We start from the raw sequence: 21277 nt of genomic DNA, 5'->3' as shown, positions 1-21277 counted from the left end.
CCCCCTTCTTAAAAAATTAAAATAAATAAAAGACTGGCATCATGCCGGAGGCCACGCCCCCTCCTTGCAGCACTCTGCAAACGCGCCCCCTGGCGAGTTGTAAGTTGGGGAATTAATTCCTCTTCAATACTGAGGGTCCCTGAGGGCCAACTAGCCCAACAGGCATCTCCAGTATGCGCCAGGGAGCTGCGCTGCAGACAGGTGTTCTGAGGCCAAGCCCCTTTTTACACCTCTCTGCAACGCAGCTCTGTGGCGCTTACTGGAGGTACCTAGTGGTCTAGTTTGACCCTAGGGACCCTTAGGATTCAAGGGGACTTAATCTCTCAACTTAGAACAGCCACAGGGCGCGTTTACACAGTGGTGAAGGGAGGGGACGGGGCCTGAGGTGACGTGTGCAAACACGCACTATGGCACGTTTTAAATTGGGGATATAATTTCCCTTCAATACTGAGGGCCCCTGGGGGCTAACTAGCCCACCAAGTGCTTCCAGTAAGCGGAACTGAGCTGCATTGCAGAGAGGTGGTCCAGGCCGTGCCACTTTTTACACCTCTCTGCAACGCAGCTCTGTGACACTTACTGGAGGTACCTAGTGGGCTAGTTGGACCCTAGGGATCCTAAGGATTCAAATGAACTTAATCTCCCAACTAAAAACAGACACAGGGTGTGTTTACACAGTGGTGAAGGGAGGGGACGGGGCCTGAGTTAACGTGTGCAAAAATGCCCTGTGGCCTGTTTTAAGAGGTAGTTTTAATCCCCCTGTCCTATTATATACTAGGGGCTTACAGAGGAGGTCATGCTAATCACAGGGGGACCCCAACGCATAATGTTCCCTAGTGTATGTAGGTGTTTTCACTGTATTCTAAGTGTCTTTTAACATAGCACTGGCTCTAGGACTGGTTAGTCAGACTCAGTTACCACCAGTATCCGTCTGTAAAAGTTGAGGGTACAGGATGATTTTGCAACAAGGATTCTTTCTGCTCTTCTTTTTGTTCTTTCTGCACGTTATCCTTCTTCCTGCACTTTTCTTCATCTTTGAGGACTTCTGTTGCTTCTTTCTGCACTTCTGTTTTTTTCTTTCTGTGCATTTTTTCTTCTTTCTTCACATGTCCTATCTCTGTAGGCATAGTTAGAAATTAGCATTTAAAAAACCTTTGAAATTCACAGAAAAAACCATAGGTTTCAGGCACGTTATAGTTAGGAATTAGCATTTAAAAAACCTCAGAAATTCACTGAAAAAACCATAGGTTTCAGGGGTGTTATAGTTAGCTGGACTTTTCACTTGTACAAAACCATTGAAATTCCCCCGTTATAGTTAGTTCAGCTAACTATAACTCGCGCGCCCGCAATGCACTGCTGATGACGTCACATATTACATCACTCATGACATGGTCAGTGACATCACTCATGACATCACTGATGACATCTCAAAATTCAAAATACCTGTCCAACCTTTTAATTAAACATCATCCTGCCCTATGGGCTTCTTATGGCCTGTCTTACATGTAATAAAAGGGAAGTTTAATGCTCGGCAATTTAATGTTAAGTGGTCATGTCAGTTAGAAACTGCATTCAGGCTGCAATGACAGGCCTGGGACATGTTCAGGAATGCTTCTTAAGTGGGTGGCACCATCAATTCTGAAGGCCTATCTGCAGCATTTAATTTACAGACCCTGAGTATACGGTATACGACTCTAAAAGGGAATAAGTAAATAAATATACCAATTAGGTGTATGCCAATCAAAACATATTTAGGGGAGGATGAACAAGTACTTTAGAACTGGTTAGGAGTGGTAAAGTTCACAGATTTTTAAGGACGACAAAAACACATTTCAGCAACAAATGGAGGTATGTAGGCAAAGATTTTGGGGGAAGACCATCCTAAGACTGACAGGTCTAACACAGAATGTCCTGGAGATATCATCAGCATTGGAGAGGTCTGACCCAGGGAGTTGTTTCACCATAAAGTCCATTCCCTGTAGGGAGATGGACCACCTCAACAATTTTGGATTCTTACTCCTCTTTTGCAATATCTACCTGAGGGGCCTGTGTTTTGTCTGAACCCAGAAGTGAATCTCAAACAAGTATGGTTTTAGCATCTTCAGTGACCAGACCACAGCAAAGGCTTCTTTTTCAATAGCACTCTTCCTCCATTCCCTGAGAAGTAGCCTCCTAGAGATGAAAGCTACAGGTTGGTTTTGCCTTCTTCATTGAGCTATGATTGAACTGCCCCTATGCCATTCTCCAAGGCATCTGTTTGAAATACAAATTCCTTAGAAAAGTTATGACCCTCGAGCACAAGGGTTGTGCACATGGCCTGTTTGAGGGAGTCAAAGGTTTTCTGTCAAGCCTCCTTCTAGATCACCTTCTTTGGCTGCTTCTGGGAAGTCAGCTCAATCAAGGGGGCAACAATTAGGGGTGGGCGGAATTTGCGAAATCCACTTTCGCAAATTATCGCGAAAATGTTAAAAATTATCGCAAACAAACGGAAATATCGCGAAGATGCGGAAGTTTTTTTCCGCATGTTCGCGAGATTTTCTGCATAGTTGCGGCTCGCCAATCTACCCATGTGGTTGCTCGCGGGCGCGGCCATCTTGTTTTCAGTTGTCTCGCGGTGCATGATCGCGAGAAGAAAGACGTGATCGCATGACGTCACTGCGGGCGCGAACTGTCGCGAGACAGCGCAAATGGCTAAAAACAATACAACATCTCATGGAGAACGCGACCGGATCAAGAAAACTTGTCGGCGAACGCAGGGATTCAGGTAAGGCGATCGCGCGCACGCGAGAATGTATTATTTTACAGCGCGAGCAAGAACCAAATTATCGCTAAGCTGCGGAATGCGGAAATTTTGACATTTTTGCGCTTTCCGCGCAACGCGAAAATGTCAAATTATCGCAATTTCCGCGAACGGAACGAAATTTTCGCCCAGGCCTAGCAACAATGGTACCATTCCCATTGACAAACCTCCTGTTGTATCCTGAGAGGCCCAGGAAGGCCCTCACTTCAGTTTGCATTTTTGGGGGCTCCCAGGCCAGAACAGCCTCTATCTTGGCCTGGAGTGGTTGCACCATAGCCCTGCCCACAAGATGTCCCAAGTACACTACAGACCCCTGCCCTATTTGGCACATATTGGTCTGATAGTCAGGCCTGCATGTTACAGGGCCTGAAGTACTTCCTGCAGGTAAAAAAGGTTGTCCTTCCAGCTGCTACTCAAGACAGCTATGTCATCCAAGGAAGCAGCACTAAAGGCCTCCATACCAGCCAAGACCTGGTTAACCAGTCTCTGGAAGGTGGCAGGGGCATTTTTCAGCTAAAAGGGCATTACTTTAAACTGAAAGTGGTTCTCTGGAGTGGAAAAGGCTGCCCTCTCTTTAGCTCCTTCACTTACGGCAATCTGAAAGTACCCAAATGTTAAATTAAAAGCAATCAGGAACTTGGAAGACCCTAATCTGTCAATGAGCTCCTCAACTGGGGGATGGGGTGAGCATCAGTTTTAGTGACTGAGTAGAGCCCCCTATAGTCCACACAGAAGCGGAGTCCTGGGGAGGCACCTGGTGGGGCAGATTTCCGTACCAGCACCACTGGAGTTGACCAGGGGCTGCTGGGGTGCTCAATTGCCCCTAATTCCAACATCTTAGAGAACTCCTCTTTGATGCTGGACCTCACTTTGTCAGACATATGGTATATTTTGTTTTTGTCAGGGAGGCTGTCTCCAGTGTCAATATTATAATATTAATATAGTATAATATAGTACACAGATGTGAAGGCCCAGGAGTGAGGAAAAGCAGAGGGGCAACCTGTCCCAAAATCTGGGGATAAAACCTCTGCTGTTCTCGGGTGGGGATAAGGGAAAGGTTGACACACTCCACTGACCCATTTTTCTTTTTTGATGACAGGAAATCAGGGAGAAGATCACTCTGCTCCTCCTCTCCATTGTCTATCACCAGCAGCATGATGACCTTAGACCTCTCATAGTGTGGTTTGAGGCAGTTGATATGGACTACCCTTAAGGAGTGTTTTGGGGTATTGATATTCACCAGGTAGGTGGTCTCCCCCTTCCTCTCAACTACCTCATAAGGCCCAGTCCAACAGTTTGGAGGAACCTGTGATCAACAGGCTCCATTACCCACACTTTCTGCCCAGGTTGCTATTCCACAGGGGTGGCCGCCTGGCCATACCACTGCTTCATAACCTCCTGGCTAGCCTTCAAGTTCTCAAGAGATTTCCTCCAGAACTTGACCATCTGGTTCCTGAGAGCTAGCATGTAGCTAACCACATCCTGAGGGGGTTTCTTGGGAGCTTGATCCCATCCCTACCAGACCAGACCGACAGGTCCCTAACAGGGTGGCCATACAGAAGTTCAAAAGGGGTGAATCTAACCTTACTTCCAAGGCACCTCCCATTAGGCAAAGAGCAGGCATGGTAGGAGAATGTCCTACTTCCACCTCCTGAGCTCAGGTAAGTCCATATTCATGCCTTTTAGGGCCTTGGTAAATCTTTCAACAAGCCATTTTTTGTGTGGATAGAAGGGTGTGAAGAACTTGGAGTTGCTCCTCATTCTTTCCACATTGACTTTATGCACATAGACATAGAGTTGGAGCCCCTGCCTTACACCACTTCTTTGGGGAAACCCACTCTGGTAAAAATGCCCATAGGGCCCTAGCCACTGCAGGTGCAGTTTCAGGTGTTAGAGGTATGGCCTCTCAATATCTAGTGGTATGGTCCACCAAGACCAGGATAAGTCTGTTGCCTAAGGCTCTCTTGGTGTCCAAGAGTCCTACAATGTTGATGCACACCCTTTCAAAGGGGGTGCCAATGACAGGTAAGGGATTCAGGGGAGCTTTTAGCTTTTTCCATGTCTTTCCACTGACCTGGCAGGTAGGCAAGTCCTACAGAATGCATCTGAGGAGATCCTCATCTGGGGCCAAAAGATTTCCTGCTAGAGGTATCTCATGAGCCAGCCCCAGTAGGAAGGCACAGTAGTATTGGGGAGCTACCAACACATATGCTGCCCCATGCACAGGTGTCTTAGGCTCACTATACAGGAGATCATTCTCCCAGTACATAAGGTGATCTCCAGATGTACCACCAGCTGCCTGGGCTTCAGCTTGCTGCCTCATGCCCTCCAGGGATGGGCACTCCCTCCGTGCCTTACAGAGCTCCTCTCTGGTAGGATCTTCTGTTTGCCATTCAGCAAGCTGAGACAGGTCACCAAGGGAGGCAATGTCCTCCCCAGTAGCTATGGGGTGGCTTTCTCTGGCACTCCATGCACCTGTACTCTGGAACTTTCTGGGGCTGGTTTCCCATACCCCTTGCACTTAGCTCTCTTGGCAGCATGTTTGGGGATTTTTTCCAGGATCCAGGCCTCCTTGACTCCCCTTCTTGATAGCCATGGACCTGATGGTCACACAGACCCATTCAAGCAACCCTAACATTTCCATGTGTGACCTGAGCTCTGCTTCCTTCCAGGAAATGTGTTCTAGATCATTCCCTAACATCCAGTCCACAGGCATGTCTGGGATCAAAGCAACATTCAGCCATCCTGAGACCTCCCTCCCTCATTCAATGGAAACCAGAGCCACAGGGTAGTGGCTCTCCCAGTTTACTGCTACTACAACCTGGTAAAATATATTGCAAATCACTTACTATGATGGCACCATATGACACCTTAAAGTAGTCATACCAGCTCATGTCTTCCTCAAAGCCTCCACCCTCTGTCCATTGATGATGAGCCACGGCCTATACTTAGAAGGATTGGAAGGGAAGTAGACTTTGGGTACCCTTTCCTTGTCACCCAGGGACATACTGGTAGCCTTACTGATCTTCCCCACACTAACAGGGGCTACCTCATTCACAAGCACTACGCTTGCCAACCCCATGGTTTATCCTCCACTGCGGAGGTGGGGGTTTGCATGCTTGGGACTCTTCGGACGACCCTTGATGTGCCCAAGCTCATAACACTCAAAGCAGTTATGTTGTAAGGCTCAATGGGGCCTGTGCTAGAGTCTCCATTTTAGCTACGTGTTTTAACTTGACATATTTTTCTAATGGAGACTTTTCACATGCTTACACAACATTGTACTTAGAAATTATTATGCTTGCCGTACATTTCTTAGTAAGCATATTATCATGTTGCCGGTCCACTCTGTTCAAGTCTAGGACTATTGCATGCAATGTCCTTGCATTTGGTTGCTCGGTTAGAGACAGCTCTAAGACTCCAGACTAACCATCGCATCAGCTCTACATCTTTAAACCAGTGCAATTAGAACAGTGCTTTTAATATATAAGCTGCCTCTGAGCCAAATTCGGCAGAGGAGCACTTCTTCTGCTAGGATTATCCTGGAACGCTGTGCACTGTGACAGAGATGCAGCCCTGCTTACTCTAATCTTCACCCTGCGAAGGACGATAGCCTTTTCTGGGAAGAACAGCTTCCTGATACATCATACACAGGTATGGGGGTTAGGCTGTCCCAACAGATCTTGCAGAGGGTACTCCCATTATGCTCTTGATAGTTTGGGTAGTATTCAATAGGAGTATAAACACAATCATAATCATACAGTAATGGTATTATGGTTGAACTGTTTATCTTTGCCACCATTCTCATAATGCTGGTAGCAATGCTTTGTATCATCCTCCTAACAATCGCAGCTCACGCTTTCTATACAAGAAAACAATTGGTTCAATAAATGCTTTAAAAGCCAATTCACAACTTTCTTGTGTTTACCTTTGGCATGTGAAAGTAAACAACGAAAGGGTGGAACTATTTCCATGATTTCCTTGGGGAATTAGAGTAGTCATGTTCTGAGGATGCGGACACCATCTGGTACTCTGGTGAGGTCAGGGTTTCAGATGGGGCACTGTGGGGTAGCTAGGAATTGGGCCAACATACTCCGATGATATCTGTGGACTCAGTCCCCATATTCTGACAGTTATGTTGTCCAGATACAGAGTCCTACTTAATTCGTAGGGGACCGAATGCCACTTGGGGCCAGATCAGGGCCGGACTGGCCACTGGGGTTTCCCCAGTGGGCTACCAGGGCGGGGGCTGGTTTTGGGGCCCCTTGGAGGCCATTTTTGTTGCCTGCACGGTTTTGCAGCAAATCAGCCCCTCTAACAAAATAAGCAAAAACCGGTCTTGGCAAACAGCTTGGCTGCAACCCCGCTCCCCCCGGGGACCAGCCGAGCAATTTGCCAGGGCTGGTTTTGTTTCCCAGTCTGGCCCTGGGTCAGATTTGCTATGGTTTTTTTATGGTGGCCATCTCCTCTTCATTCAAGCTTTCTGGGGTCATTCAGTTTGCTATCTACCAGGTATTGGTGCAGCTCTGTAAAACAGGTATTGAGCATGTGCTCTTCAGAATCAAGTTGTATAGCCCAACAAAATCATCCACTTTGCTACCCCTCACCCAGCCCTTCAGTGCCTTGCTGGAATAATCTAAGAAGTCCACCCAGGACTAGTTTGGGAGTTGGTGGCTATCCCTGAACCTCTGTCAGTACTTCTTAGGGGTCAGCCCAAATGTCATCAGAAGAATGGCAGTCCTGGGGACATATTTAGCTTGGTCCTATACCTCAGGTATAAGAAGTGTGTCCCTCCCCACTGTGGGCACGTACCTCCACAAGTTACCATGCCCCCCAGTACTCCTCTGGTATCTTTTGTACCCTCAGAGATACCTCATATGTTGAGAACCATTTATCTATATTATCTCCCACTACATCATAACTGGGCACCAGGTCCTTGGGTATGGACCCTCACATCTCCAGTGGGCACTGCTAGTACGCTACCACCAATATTGCTTAACAGTACTTGCTTGGCTTGTATGTCCAACTCCTTGAGATTGAGTTCATGAGCATGCCTATTTTCTCCATCCTTAGCTTGGCTAGCTCCAGTTTTAGTTTCTCCTCCTCTCTCTTGTCCTCCAGTTCCTCTGGGATCAGGGCCCTGCCCGACACACAGCTCCCTGCACCACCCTGGGCATCGTGGGCACCCTGGCAATCTGCTGGGGTTGAGTTGGTCTCTCCTGGTAGTTCAAGACCCTGGGCTGGGTCCTCTCCGTCCTCATCCTCTGTTTGGGCTCCCTCCTCCTTTTTACCATCACCGTCATCCTCATCTCGGGAGGCCTGTCACCTCTGCACCTCTTCCAAGGCCCTGAGAGCTACCAGGAGGTCCAGTTTAGAAGCCCTCTTGTCTGCTTTCAGACCCCCCTGCTTGCAGAGTTTCAGCAGATCAGACCTCTTGAATGTTGGACATCTTCAGCTCCATGTTGCAAAAGGGAAAGTAGGGCACTTGAATTTAGAAAAAGGAGAAAATAGCCACTGGAAAACTAGGAAAGACTTTAAAAAGAGATCACTGTGAGGTCAAATTATTTATCTGGGATATTTGTGTAACTCAAACCACTGGATGGTGCTGCACAAACACACATTCTGATCCACACCACTGAACACCAATGTGAGAAATGGGGTTATTGGTTAACTGTGGTGCGAGCACTGGTCAAGCACCAGCCACAATCCTTTGCAGGGTGAACCACAAAAAGTCACTATATAAACGTGTGCTAAACCTTGGCTAGCTTGGCACAAAAAACAGTCAGACTCAACTTAGAGGCAATGTGTAAAGTATTTATGCAGCACACAAAAAGTAATAAAGTGAAAACACAACACAAACAAAATCCCAAACCAATTTAGAAAAATAAAGTACATTTACATAAATTATTTGACAGAAAAAGGACAAAAATCCATTCAGTAGAATTGAAGATATGAATTTTAAAAGCTTTTAGTAAAAGCTAGCACATTAAAGGTAAAGTAGTAACCGTAGACATCTAGTCACGCAAGACTGGGACAAAGTCGAAAAATATGGCAGACTGCGATGGAAAACAGGCCAGATACAAGAAGAGAGAAAGAGTGTCTGAGAAGGTAGAATTCAGCAGGGCAAGGCCGTAGGAGGTGTCGAAGAAGGGAGCGTCCTCATCGGATAGCCATAGATCAAAACCGCAGTAGAGATTTCTACGTTCGGACTCAAGCGCTGAGATGGAAGTCGAAGATCTCCAGTGGGATAAGGCAGAGGGCTGGGGCTGAAGAAAGTTCCATGAGGTTGGATATCCCTTTGGTGAAGGACCACTGAGAAGGATTTGCTGCAAAGAAGAACATAGCGAGAGAAGCCACGCAGTCAATCTGACTGGCGGTGCAACTCAGGCAGATAGGCGAGCAGGTTGGTCCCAGTCTCCTCCTGGTTCTCAGAGTAGTTTTTGGTAAAAATGTTTGTAAGTCCTCCGTTTTGAGAATTGGCCATCAGAGCACCTTTAGCACCACAACCAAGGGTAAAGGATTGGTGGACATCTCTTGGGAGTTCAGGATTCGCTCAGGCTGGGTCCAGGCGTGGGTTCACAATGGTGGAAGCTTTTTATGTCCTTGAGGCTCTGAACAGAAGGCCAGCAAACAATCCCTTGGATTCCCTTCTGGTAGTCCTGGATGCAGGTGAAGGTATAGGGCTTAACAGCAGTGCTGGCCTCTCAGGGTTCAAGGCAGGCTCCAGACAGCAAAGCAGTCATTACAGGTCCAAGAAGAATTTGGCAGAGTGCACAACAGGTCACAGCAGAAAGCAGTCCTCTATTATGTTCTTCCGAAGATCCAGTAGTGAACTGAAAAGTGTTTCTGAAGGTCTTATTTGTTTTGCCCTGGCTCCCTTCTTCTGGAAGGTGAGAGAAACTTCTGGAAAGGTTCATTGAAGTGCATAGAATGCCCTGACTCCCTTGCCCTGGCTCTAAACTGGCTCCAGTGACAATGCAGGGTTGTTAGGCACTTTGTGTGAAGGCAGAGCACAGGCTTTTCAGGTGTAAGTGGCCATGCAGAGCATCATCATTACATACCTGTAAAATATATTCTTCTTATACATACTACCCATTAGAAGGCATCATTAAGAACATAGGCCACAAAACATGGTTATTTGCTATTCTGATGTCAAAGTTGTGAAAAACAAGATTTGGATTTTCACTGCTCTGATATCAGAGAAGTGAATGTTTTGTCCTTATGTCCGTGCTCTAACTTGATGGTATTCCAGTGTCTCTCCTAATTCGACAGGAATCCTAAGAAAGTGTGGAAATGCAGCTAGCGCTCCTGCATCACCAACCGCCATTTCCCTTCTCAGCGAAATGTCTCTGTTGACATGCGATGACAGAACTTCTGGACAACCTGATGAGGGGTTCTCAGAGAGCTGCTTTTAGTGAGACATCAGCTCTCTACTTCTCAATGTGTGAGCAGAGATTGCACCTTTAGGTTGGGAGGGGAAGGGAAAGAGGCAGAGAGCAATGTGGAAGGGAGTCAGGTTCCAAATGCTACTTTATTATTTTTAAAACTGGTAGTGTGTGCTGCAGAGTGTTGGTGTTGCTAAGGGTGGTGTCGAAAGGATAACATTATGCCAGGCTTTGTGGGGAGGGCGTGTATGTGGCAGGATATTGTTTTAGGATTTTGTACCAAGGAGAGTTCTGATAGAGTGATGAGCACAAGGATTTTTTCTAATATTTTAGTGGGAGATATATCTAGTAGTATTGGAGTGAGTGGCAGGACACCAGGTATATACTAACGTCAAAATACAACCACAAATTTCCTTTTAACTTAGCAATCTTCAGCAGTGCCACGTCCTTCCACCTTTCCCCATTTACCTAATGCTTCAACCTGATAAACAAGTTATCCAGAATATTTTAGTGGATAGGTTTGTAACTCATTATCAATTAATAATTAATTAATCAATTAGACAGGAAGTGGAATTTCAGAATTGTTGGACTAACATCAGACCCTTCTATCGGTATGGTTCAAAGCAAATTAAAATGAGAGCAAACAAGCACAAATTCAAGATGTGCAGTGGGTAATGTACTTCAATAGATTTGCTACCTGAACTATCAGCCATCTATATTTTGCTTGGCTTCCACAGCAAAACGCTTCTGAACTATAGGAAACCCATTACCGAGAAGACAGGGACCAAATGCAATCAACTAACAATGTACTGCAATGTCAAGGCATTCACAACTGAACCCAATTTTAGAATTGCTGTCCAGCCACTAGCCCTCACTAAGATGGACGCAACAATTTCTGGCAACCCCGATTCCCTTGAGCCGCGTCCTCCAGGCAGTGGCATAACATGTTAGAGGACTAAGAAAACATGATTAAATCATCCAAAACGTACATGCTTCCTCTTGCCTTCATGCATAACCTTAAAGATCTATATATCACTTTCAAGAGGGTAAACTAAAACATATCACTACTATACCTTGCAAGGAAGATCAAGATCTCAGTAGGATATAAAATACCAACAGCAGAAATAACAAGATTATAGAGAAAAGTGAAAGAGGAAGACTAGACAATAAGCCTTTTCCTTCTGTGAATCAAGTATCTTAGATTCTATGCATTCAAATATACTTCAAGGTCCTTCCCTCCTGCTCTTGCAGAAGGAACTAGACACTCATGGCTTAAAGAGACATTTCATCTGTGAGCAAATGACCTACACACCATGCCTCAAACGTTACATCGAGAGGAGCCCATTCTGCAATGGACAACTGCTCTTACTACACCACTTGTTATATCTTCCCTTACCCTTTAGAGAGTCCAGTTTCCTTACAGCTAGGTTTGTGCTAAAAAGTACACATACCTTCATAATGGGGCTTAAGTTACTCAAGGTGGAACCAAAGTGGTGATCTCAAATACCACCACATTTAGACAGTGGCAAAGAAATAGCAATTCATTTCTGAACAAATAGTAAACAAATATTTTTGAAAGCGGTAATGCAATAATACTGTGTGAATGTGCACATCTGTATACAGTGATTAACTGATGAATGCCTACAATCTATGACATATGTAATCATCAATCTTCCCAGAAATTAAATATTTGAATTTTGAAGGATTAAAGCCTCAGTGAACCAGCTTTATTGGAACACATGGCTCTCATGTTACTCATGGATTTGTTCTTCATTTGCTACTAATCAGAACTCTCCATAAATATACCTTTTTCTTCTCCCATGTCAGCTTCTTTTCCAGGGACGTTCTGTTCACCTGATTCATCCAACATGTCAAAAGCTGTACAGAAGTGAGTAAAAGACAAATGTAAATGTAAAATGCAAAAGTAGAAATGTCAAAAAGAATTAAACATTTGTAAAAGCGGCTTTTTACCAGGGTTCACAATTCCCTTCTGAGTAGCCACTCGTGAATTTTCTTCACCAGATATGATATGTAAAGGACTTCCACGTTTTGATGAATTATCATTCACCTCCTGTAAGAAATACGCAAACATATTTCAACAAGCATTGGCAGAAACAATAAGTCTGGCTTATTAGGTGTGAATGTCCCTTGTTATATTTTGGTATAAAAGCACAAAACACAGCCATGCAACTGTGTGTACACATACCCACATACAGCCACAAATGTGCAGAAACTTACACATACAGTTACAAGGAGAAGCAGATAAATATCCAGAACCACGTGCAGACATAAACACAAATGCATAAGCATGAAATGGCATCAAAAACTTTGTACTATTAAAAACATTCTATAGCATTGATGCCCAAAGCATGCTGGATTCAAGGCCAGATGTTTCAATATTAGGAATAGCGATTACCTAACTGTGATTTTCTGGGATTCTATATTAAAAAATCGCTATTCTTAATGATTTCTAGTCGTTTGCAAATTGACCTTCCACATGAATATTAAGGAGGTAGGTCACAATTTGCCACCAATTAAGAATCAACTGCATCACAGGGATGGTGACCTGCGGAGGTCAGCAGCCCACCACGTAGCAGTCTTTTTAAAAAAATATAATCCATTTTCCTTACAGGAAAACAAGATGTTTTTAAAAAGAAAATCTTTGTTTTTCTCCGTGGACCACTGCCTTCTCTTAAACAAACCTTTTTTGGACATTCACAAATGGAAAGGAGTCCCAAAGGAGACCATTCCCATTTGCAAATGCATCACCACTACACTTCGATAGTCGGTAAATCTCTAATGTTTTGCAACCAGAATTCGGGCTCAAAACATTAATACATACCATTCAAATTCGGTATTTGGAATGAACGCCTCTTTCCAATGCCGAATCAGTATCTGGTCGCAAATCAAACTTGCAATTCGGTAACATGCTACCGAATCGTAGTTTGGTTTTAATACATACCAAAATGCGTTTTTCTGGTCGCAAAAAAAAAAAGCTTGAAACTAGTGTCCCTAAATTTGCTATTGCTTGTAAGACGCCTAAAAAAAGGCTTCGAAAGGGCGATTTCGTATATAATTGCCATAACTGTCATCATATGTTCCGCTGAGAAGTTGAATAAACATGACTGCTATTACAGCAGGGTTTCTTTCCTGCTTTCTGTGGAGACACTGTTCGCATCATGGCCGTGGATGTATTTGCTTTTAGCACCTACTTAATGCAGCATTTGCTCTGGCGCTCCCATGCAGGGTGCTTAAGAGCATTTTCAATAAACCACCGAATTGCATTACCTTGTAGGATTCTGTTAAGGAACGAATATGTTATTTCATTCCTGAGTGACAGTTACTCAAGTGACCAAGCCTGGACATTGCTTCAAATAGATGGTCTGTCTTCTAAACCAATGCCGAAATATACATTAGTCTTTAATGTAAAAAAGAAAGAACAGCACATTTTTGCATGCTGGGTCCAAGATACGAATAATTACACCCTTCTTCAAAGTACTATGCTGTCATTCTGATACTTCTGACATCTGACAGTGAACATGCAAACATTACAATACACTTTTATAAAGAGACTCTGTTGGAATTAAATACAAAAGGGTCACCATAAGGGACAAAAGTGTAGCGATTAGCATGTTTAAACTCTGAAATGCATGTTTATGTATTATTTTTAACGGTTCCACTCAGGTTAAAAAGAGTGACTAATTTAAACCATTTTTCAGGGCACTGTTTACGGTAATCCATAATTGAGATCGTGTTAACCATTAGGTTTTTAAAGATTGTGCTATAGAAACCACTATATCTGAAGGTATCAACTTTATGCACCACACAGCCCATTCCCTGGTTATCAGCATTTCACACATAATGCATTATTTGCATACTTGTTTGCAGCGTATGTTTATGCATGATGCCCCATATAGGTTTTATGTTTAACAAAAGGACATATGATAATACATTTACCCTAACTTTAAAAAATGTCTTGATTAAAACATTTTCGCAACTTCTTATTTACAAATCACAATAAAGAGAAGCATGTCTTGATATTAAAAAAGCACATTATTTTTGCTTTGAGATGATTGGTTTGGGAGAGGGAAAGCACGATGGCGTCCGCTTGAAGTGATCCCTCAGCAGCATTTCGACCAAATGGAAATGAATAAGAATCAACTCACCTAACCGTGGAATATGTCCTTGGGTGTCTCAGTGGTGATTCAACCATGGGGCGTGGTTGTTCTAGGGTCGGGCTGATTTGTGAAAGCTTTCCCACCTTTGGTCGACAGGTGGCTGCTGTGCTGGCTCACCCTAACTGTGGTGTACGCAGCGGGCACAGCGAAGCTGCGAAGCTGAGTCCTAAGGTGGCGGGGAACTCAGAAGGGGAAGGTTGCTCCCCACCACATTACTCCCATCTGGTCCAGCTGACTCAAGAGTGGAGAATGCAGGCGCACCAGTGCCGCGGCAAAGCAGGCATCACGTACTGCCAGCTCCCAGGTCAGAGTCTGCCCCAGAAATGAGGGGGTAACGCATGCCACGCTTACCGAGAGTCCAGCTGTTTTTACAGTGCTGGAGCTATTGCGAAGCTCAGCTGGAAAGCCTAGTGATTCAATCCAACAGGAGACACTTGGAGTTGATCGGTCTGATGATAAAGCTGCTCAGCCTCCTGCAGAGAAGGTACCATCAGAAACAGCCTACCCTAAACGGACCGACAGCCAGGCAATTCAGCCTCATGCAGAAAAGTCACCTGTAGAGTCTAAGATATCGGTCCCTCAGGACGGAGGTACAATTTTATTGGTTCCTTATCCTTTAGTAGAAAAGGTAAAAGATTGTGTTGATATGCCCATATCGGTTGATGAAAAGATAGGGACAGTTAAGATCAAACCTCATAGTGTCGAGAGGGTCTAGAGTAAAGAGAGTACTGAGAGTGCTGTGAGTGGTGATGGGAGTCTGGGGGAAAAGGGGAAGCTAGCTAAATTAACATCAGGTAGTGTGCAGAATAATGGCCCTCAGATTAGGGCTATAGATAATATATATACTCTATCCCTCGCAAATAGCGCTCAGAGACCAAAGGTGTCCCATCCTTTGGGACTCGAAATTGGGAACAATGTTCTGGACATGGAGAATAATGATTGCTTCTTCTCACTATCTGATGGAACAGAATGGTCAGTAGATGGATCTGGTTCTCTCACAGGATCTAGCAATAATGACAGTGCTTTAGATACAAGTGGACACGCTTCTGCCATGACAGCACATAAGATGGTTAAGAAGATAGGTTGACAAATATAAGGAGGTAAATATCTGAAATGGAACTATTCACCAGCAGAACAGTTGGTCTGGACTCTGATTACACCCACTCAAGACACCATTAGCTCAAATCCACCCACACTGGATACTGTCCTCCAATGCATAATGTCACAGTGAGAGGAAATGTGGCAGGATGACCACAAGCCTAAAGCTGCAATAAAGAAAAGTGCAGGTTGGGGTTAGAAAGCTAGCCAAGGCATGTAGTGTCATAAGTGAACACCTGATGGACCTTGAAACAAGAACCACTTCTATCAAAACAGTTTTGGCGGGTACACGGGTGCAGACAGAGGTGCCCGAATCACAGCTCATTGATAGTCAATGGAAACTTGAGGATCGGGAGAATCGTCAACAATGCAATAACTTGCAGGTGCTGGGAGTGCCCGAAGGCAAGCAGGGAACAGATATCACTACATATATGGTGGAACTGTCATGCACAGCTTTTCTAGAGCTAGATAGGTGGAACTGGTCCTGAGAGGTGCAACGAGTTCATAGGGTGACCTATGTCTTGAAATAATCAGTCAAAGAAGAGTCAAAGCTGGAAGACAGCTTGGTATATTTCGGGAACTTTCTCCCGAGACAAACAATCTTCGAAAAGGCCAGACCTGAAGGTAAACAGACCAGTGGTGATGTTTTGTTCTTTGTCAGACCTAACGTTTGTCATATAATGGTTAAAAGTAGGTCTGGGCCAAAATTCCGTTCCGTTCCCGGAAATTGCGATAATTTGACATTTTCGCGTTCCGCGGAAAGCGCGAAAATGTCAAAAATTCCGCAATCCGCATCTTAGCGGTAATTTGTTTCTTGCTTGCGCTGAAAAAAAATACATTCTCACGTGCGCGCGATCGCCTTACCTGAATCCCCGCGTTCGCCGACAAGTTTTCCCGACCCGGTCGCGTTCTCCACGAGATATTGGATTGTTGGTAGCCATTTTGCGCTGTCTCGCAACAGTTCGCGCCCGCATTAACGTCACTTGTCGCGCGATCATGTCATTTGTCGCGCGATCACATCATTCTTCTCGCGATCATGCACCGCGCGAGTATGAGAAGATTGAGATCTCGAACACGTCATTCTCCACCGCGAGCGAGAGAGTGAGGACGCGGGCACGTCTAATCGAACGCGAAAAGGAGAAAGAGACCCCGAACACGTCATATCCAACGCGACAGGGAGCGAGAGAACGCGATCAAGTCATTTTGGACACGCCATCGACATCCGGCGGAAGTAATGTGAAGCTCGAGAACTCGAAAATGTAAAATTTTCAATTTGGAGAAGAATATCAGCTCTAGCAGCATGAAACCTTCTGCAAATGATGATTTTGGATGAAAACAACTCCTCAGATTGACATTTGGCTGTTCTTTTTTGTGCAAGGAGTCCTTTTTTTAAAAGGTGGGGAGAGGGAGGAAGTGACACAGAATCTCCAACTTCCGGTTCCTGTCCAGCGGGCTCCTCCCAGTGCTTTGTCCATCTCCTGCTCATTCTGCCTTTGGATTTTGAGCTGGAAAGATCACTCTTTTTGTCTGCTGCATCATTGCAATTGGATTTGAGGATTTTTTGATTTGGATATTTTACAAGTAAGTGGTTGTTGTGTCTGTTTGATTGTGAGCATTGCAGTTGTTGTAACTACAATTTATTTTTGGTAACTATCATCATTCTTTTTTTTTTTTAATGTTGTGGGTAGTAGGCTACCCGTTGTACTGCCTGCCAGACAGAAGTCCTGCTACGCATCACTTCCACGTGTGACCAGAACTTGTTGTGCATCTGCATCCTGCCTGACATCTGAAGAAGATGGCCCCAAAGAAAGGTACCAGGTCCAGTACCAAGAAAGTTTCCGGTGAGAAGAAGGAACAGAAAAAGGAAGTGCCATTAACCACGACTGGTGGTGTGCTGGCCAATGTTTTTTTTGGCACCAAAAAAGTTACGCCTGCAGCAGCGTTGTCCGGGAACCAAGCTGGGAGCAGCACAGCGGTCCAACCCCACCAACCTAGGCCCAAGGGCTTTAGTGTCGCAGAGGTAGCCAGTCTACTAACGAGCAGCGATGTTGAAGAAATGTCATTATCGCAAAGTAATACACAATCAACGCAGGCGCAAACTCAGCAGATAAGTGTGCAGCCGCAACAACAACAGCAGCAGCCTCAACAACAACAGCAGCAGCCGCAACAAGAACAGCAGCAGCCGCAACAAGAACAGCAGCAGCCGCAACAGCCCACCATAGTAGTTGTTGCTCCTGACGTAGGGGCATTTCAGGAAATCGAGCTTCCTGCAGACAAAGTGGAGTAAAGTCAAACCACTGTTTCAGAAGATCTATTGTCTTCCAGACCACCAGCAAGGAAAAGGAGGCTTAGTCCATCATCTTCTTCTTCAAGCCCCACTTCTGATGATCGTGATGCCACTTGGCACCCACCAGCTCAGTCTGAGAGTGATATACGCCACAAGACAATGCTTCTGAAAAGGAAGGTCCCAGAAAAACTTAGAGTTATGGAGGTAGATGTAGAAGAGGGGGGTGATGATGTTGATGAAGACGAGCCAGTCATCACGCACATTACTCCCGCCCCAAAGGGATTGGAGACCAACATTCTCACCCTATCCAGAAAGGCTGCTACTGAGCGGGATGTTGCACGGATATCACCAACACAGGCTACACCACCACTACCTCCAGCTGCCATATTTTCCAAGGCCCGGCAGGGACCTACATCCAGCTCAACCATCTCAGTAGGTAGTGGTAGTAAAAGTCACAGTCTAGGTGCACAGGGTCACATTTCAAGCACACTCTCCAGTTCATCTGGTATTGAAAGTGGCACATCCAGCAGTGCCAGAAAGTTCTCCTCCCCAGTTTGGGACTTCTTTTCTGTTAGCACCAAGGAGGAGAACGTTGCTATATGCTCAATTTGTTGGCAAGGTGTTCGGCGTGGTAAGCTTGGTACAAACTATGATACCAGAGGACAAGCAAGTCATCTCAGAATACACCACACTATCGTCTGGGAGAATCACCTACTCCAGTTAAAAGAAAGTAGAAAAACTCAACCCATTGAAGTTGGTCAGGAAGAATCAGGGAGCGATATTATTGCGGTGGAAGGTGAAGAAGAGGGATGCATTTCTAGCCCTGTCCCCAGTAGTGCAGTGGTACCGCCCACATCCTCCTCAGTAACATCAGAGTGGCTCCGCAGTAAGAGCCATACTCAGAGTCAGGCTGAGACACCAAGACGACAGAGTACCGCAATGAGACAAACTGTGTCGTTGAGCCTACGTGGGTTAATGAAAACAGCACCACAAAGGAAAGAAATACAGCCTACCATTGTTAGCATGTTTAGGTTGGAGGGGCAGTTCCAACGCAACCACCCAATGGCACGGTTGTACAATGCGAAGCTGGCTAAAAAGTTAGCGCTAGACCTTCTTCCTTTTTCATTTGTGGAAGGGGTAGGTTTCCTTGAATTTGTGCCCTAAATGGAAGGTTCCCAGCCGGTCCTATTTCGCAAGAATTGTTGTTCCGGCACTACATCATGATGTGCTGGAATTGGTTGGACAAGCTTTGCAGCAGAGTGCTGTTCACAATATCCACCTGACAACAGACATGTGGACCAGTTGCCAAGCCACAGATTACATGTGCATCACTGCACACTGGGTCTCTTTTGTGGGGGTTAGAGATAAGCTATCTGCACGCGGTGCTGTTGACACAGCTGCGATTTTTAAAGGTACTCGGAAACATGCAACTGTAGCCATGTTCACCATGGAGAAATCTCATACGGCTGAAAACATTTTACATGAGTTTCGCTGCAAGGTTTTGGAATGGCTGCGGCCAAGAGGGCTTAGTATTGGTTTTGTTGCCACAGACAATGGCATTAATGTACTTAAGGCCATGGAACTTGGTTCCTATATCAGGGTTCCGTGTTTGGCGCACTGCATAAAAATTATAGTTCAAGACTTTCAGAAAAAAGAACCCATAGTCCGCAATTTACTGGCCATCTGCCGAAGAATATGCACTCATTTCAGCCATTCTTTTAAAGCTCGGAAGCAGCTGAGGATCATCCAACGTGAACATAGGATGCCAGTCAAGGCACTCATCCAGGAGGTGGCAACACGTTGGAACTCAACGTATTACATGCTTGATCGTCTGTATGAGCAGTACAGATCACTCCATGAATATGTCTGGAAAAGAAGAGGGGATGCTAATGTTAAAGGCATGAACCGTGAGATGGAGCAATGGAGCCTAATTAAATGCCTGACTGAGATGCTTTGTCCTTTTGAGGTCTTCACACGTGAAGTCAGCAAGGAGGACTGTACAATGGGCCAAGCTGTCCCATTATTGCAAATGCTAGAGCATCAGCTGAAGAATGTGTCTGAATCATACAACGGTGTAGAGGACAAAAGGGAAGCCTATCACTTGGTGGAGAGCTTAGCCCGTCGCTTAGCTGAAAATGTAAGGATACAAAATAAAATTTTGTCACAAGAACATTACATTTGTGCCACAATTCTGGATCCACGTGCAAAATTTGGACTGAAGACATTCTTTGCTTTTTCCGAGATTGATGTTGCCCGCTACAAAACTTGTATAGCTGAAGCAGCCAGTAAGTTGGAAAACGAACGGCTGCTAATTAAAAGCCCGCAAGATCAACCCACAAGACGTACTGCAGCAGGCCATGCAGGATCAAGTGCAACTTCGTCGGCTGAGGGCAGTGCGTTTGGATCACAACACTCACCATCACTATCGACAACAGAACAATAACTAGATCATTAGGCCCAGTACAATCATTAGATGATTGGTATGTACAGTTAGGCATTAATAAGCACAGTGCTGATGCACAGAGAAAAGAGCACGAAAGCTTACCAGCAGCACCCCTGAACATTGAGCGAATGGTACAGGCCTATCTGGACGTCCCAACAGAGGTGTACATTGATCGAAACCCATTGCAGTATTGGTATAGGAAAAGGTCAGGATGGCCACTGCTCAGCAGGCTGGCGATAAGCTATTTGGCTTGCCCTGTCGCAAGTGTCTCTTCCGAACGTGTTTTCAGTGCTGCTGGTTCCATTGTAACATTGAGAAGGACCAGTCTCTCGCCCAAAAACATGGAGAGGTTAACAATGATCAAAATGAATCAGCACTTCATACCACCGAATTACACAATACATGAAGCAATGGAGGAAGATGAGGACAGCGGCTCAGGTGACGGAAGTAGTGTGTCACATGATGATTACCTACTACTGGCTGACCCCCCAGAGTTTGAGGACGAGCTATACTTCCCTGACAATTAGGCTTGCACTTACTGTCTTCCTCCCTTTTTTCCCCCCTTTATTTGTGTGTCTGTCGTTCTGGTTACAAACTTGTGAATCACAACAAATCCATTACCACCGTCTTCTACTCTTCTTATTTAATATACAAGTTTCAGGTCTCTGCAATTTGACAGTACAGTCCTCCGAATCCAGCTCCTCCGCTCCATCATACTGAATCTCCTGCCCAAATCTATTGCCCTCATGATAGATGATTGGATGATGGTAAAAATACTAGAAGAACAAATTCAAACTTTCCTAGTCCTGCCAAAAGAAGTGGAGCATGAATCAGATGACTACTATAGCTATCCTCCTTTCAGAGCCGAGAGAGACTGCCCATTAACTGAAAATAAGATGGAACAGGTAATGATTGATGCCATGCATTGGACGCAGAGTCGCAGACTGAATGATTATGTTGTGTTTGTTGTGCATGAATTTATGTAATTGTCCACTGCCACTAATCATCTTTCTACAGAACACACTAAACTTAACTCAAGGTGAATTCAATTTTCCCCTTCTTGCAAAAAAGAAATTTGTACTTCTCCTG

General features: G+C 45.0%; 1 protein-coding gene across 2 annotated transcripts in view; it reads right to left on the bottom strand.

Moving 5' to 3' along the window:
* Positions 1-21277, bottom strand: part of LOC146776281 (ATP-binding cassette sub-family C member 12-like) — a 1395717-nt gene that overhangs the window by 544098 nt on the left and 830342 nt on the right. For both annotated transcript variants that reach the window (XM_085639684.1, XM_085639683.1), the window contains exons 17-18: positions 12154-12253; positions 11989-12060 (exon numbers count right to left, since the gene is read on the bottom strand). In XM_085639684.1, coding sequence (XP_085495810.1) covers positions 11989-12060; positions 12154-12253 — 172 coding nt within the window. The remainder of the gene's footprint in view (positions 1-11988; positions 12061-12153; positions 12254-21277) is intronic.

This window comes from Triturus cristatus, chromosome 12 (assembly GCF_964204655.1).
Source record: "Triturus cristatus chromosome 12, aTriCri1.1, whole genome shotgun sequence".
Taxonomy (NCBI): Eukaryota; Metazoa; Chordata; class Amphibia; order Caudata; family Salamandridae; genus Triturus; species Triturus cristatus.
This window is presented reverse-complemented; position numbering and strand designations above follow the sequence as displayed.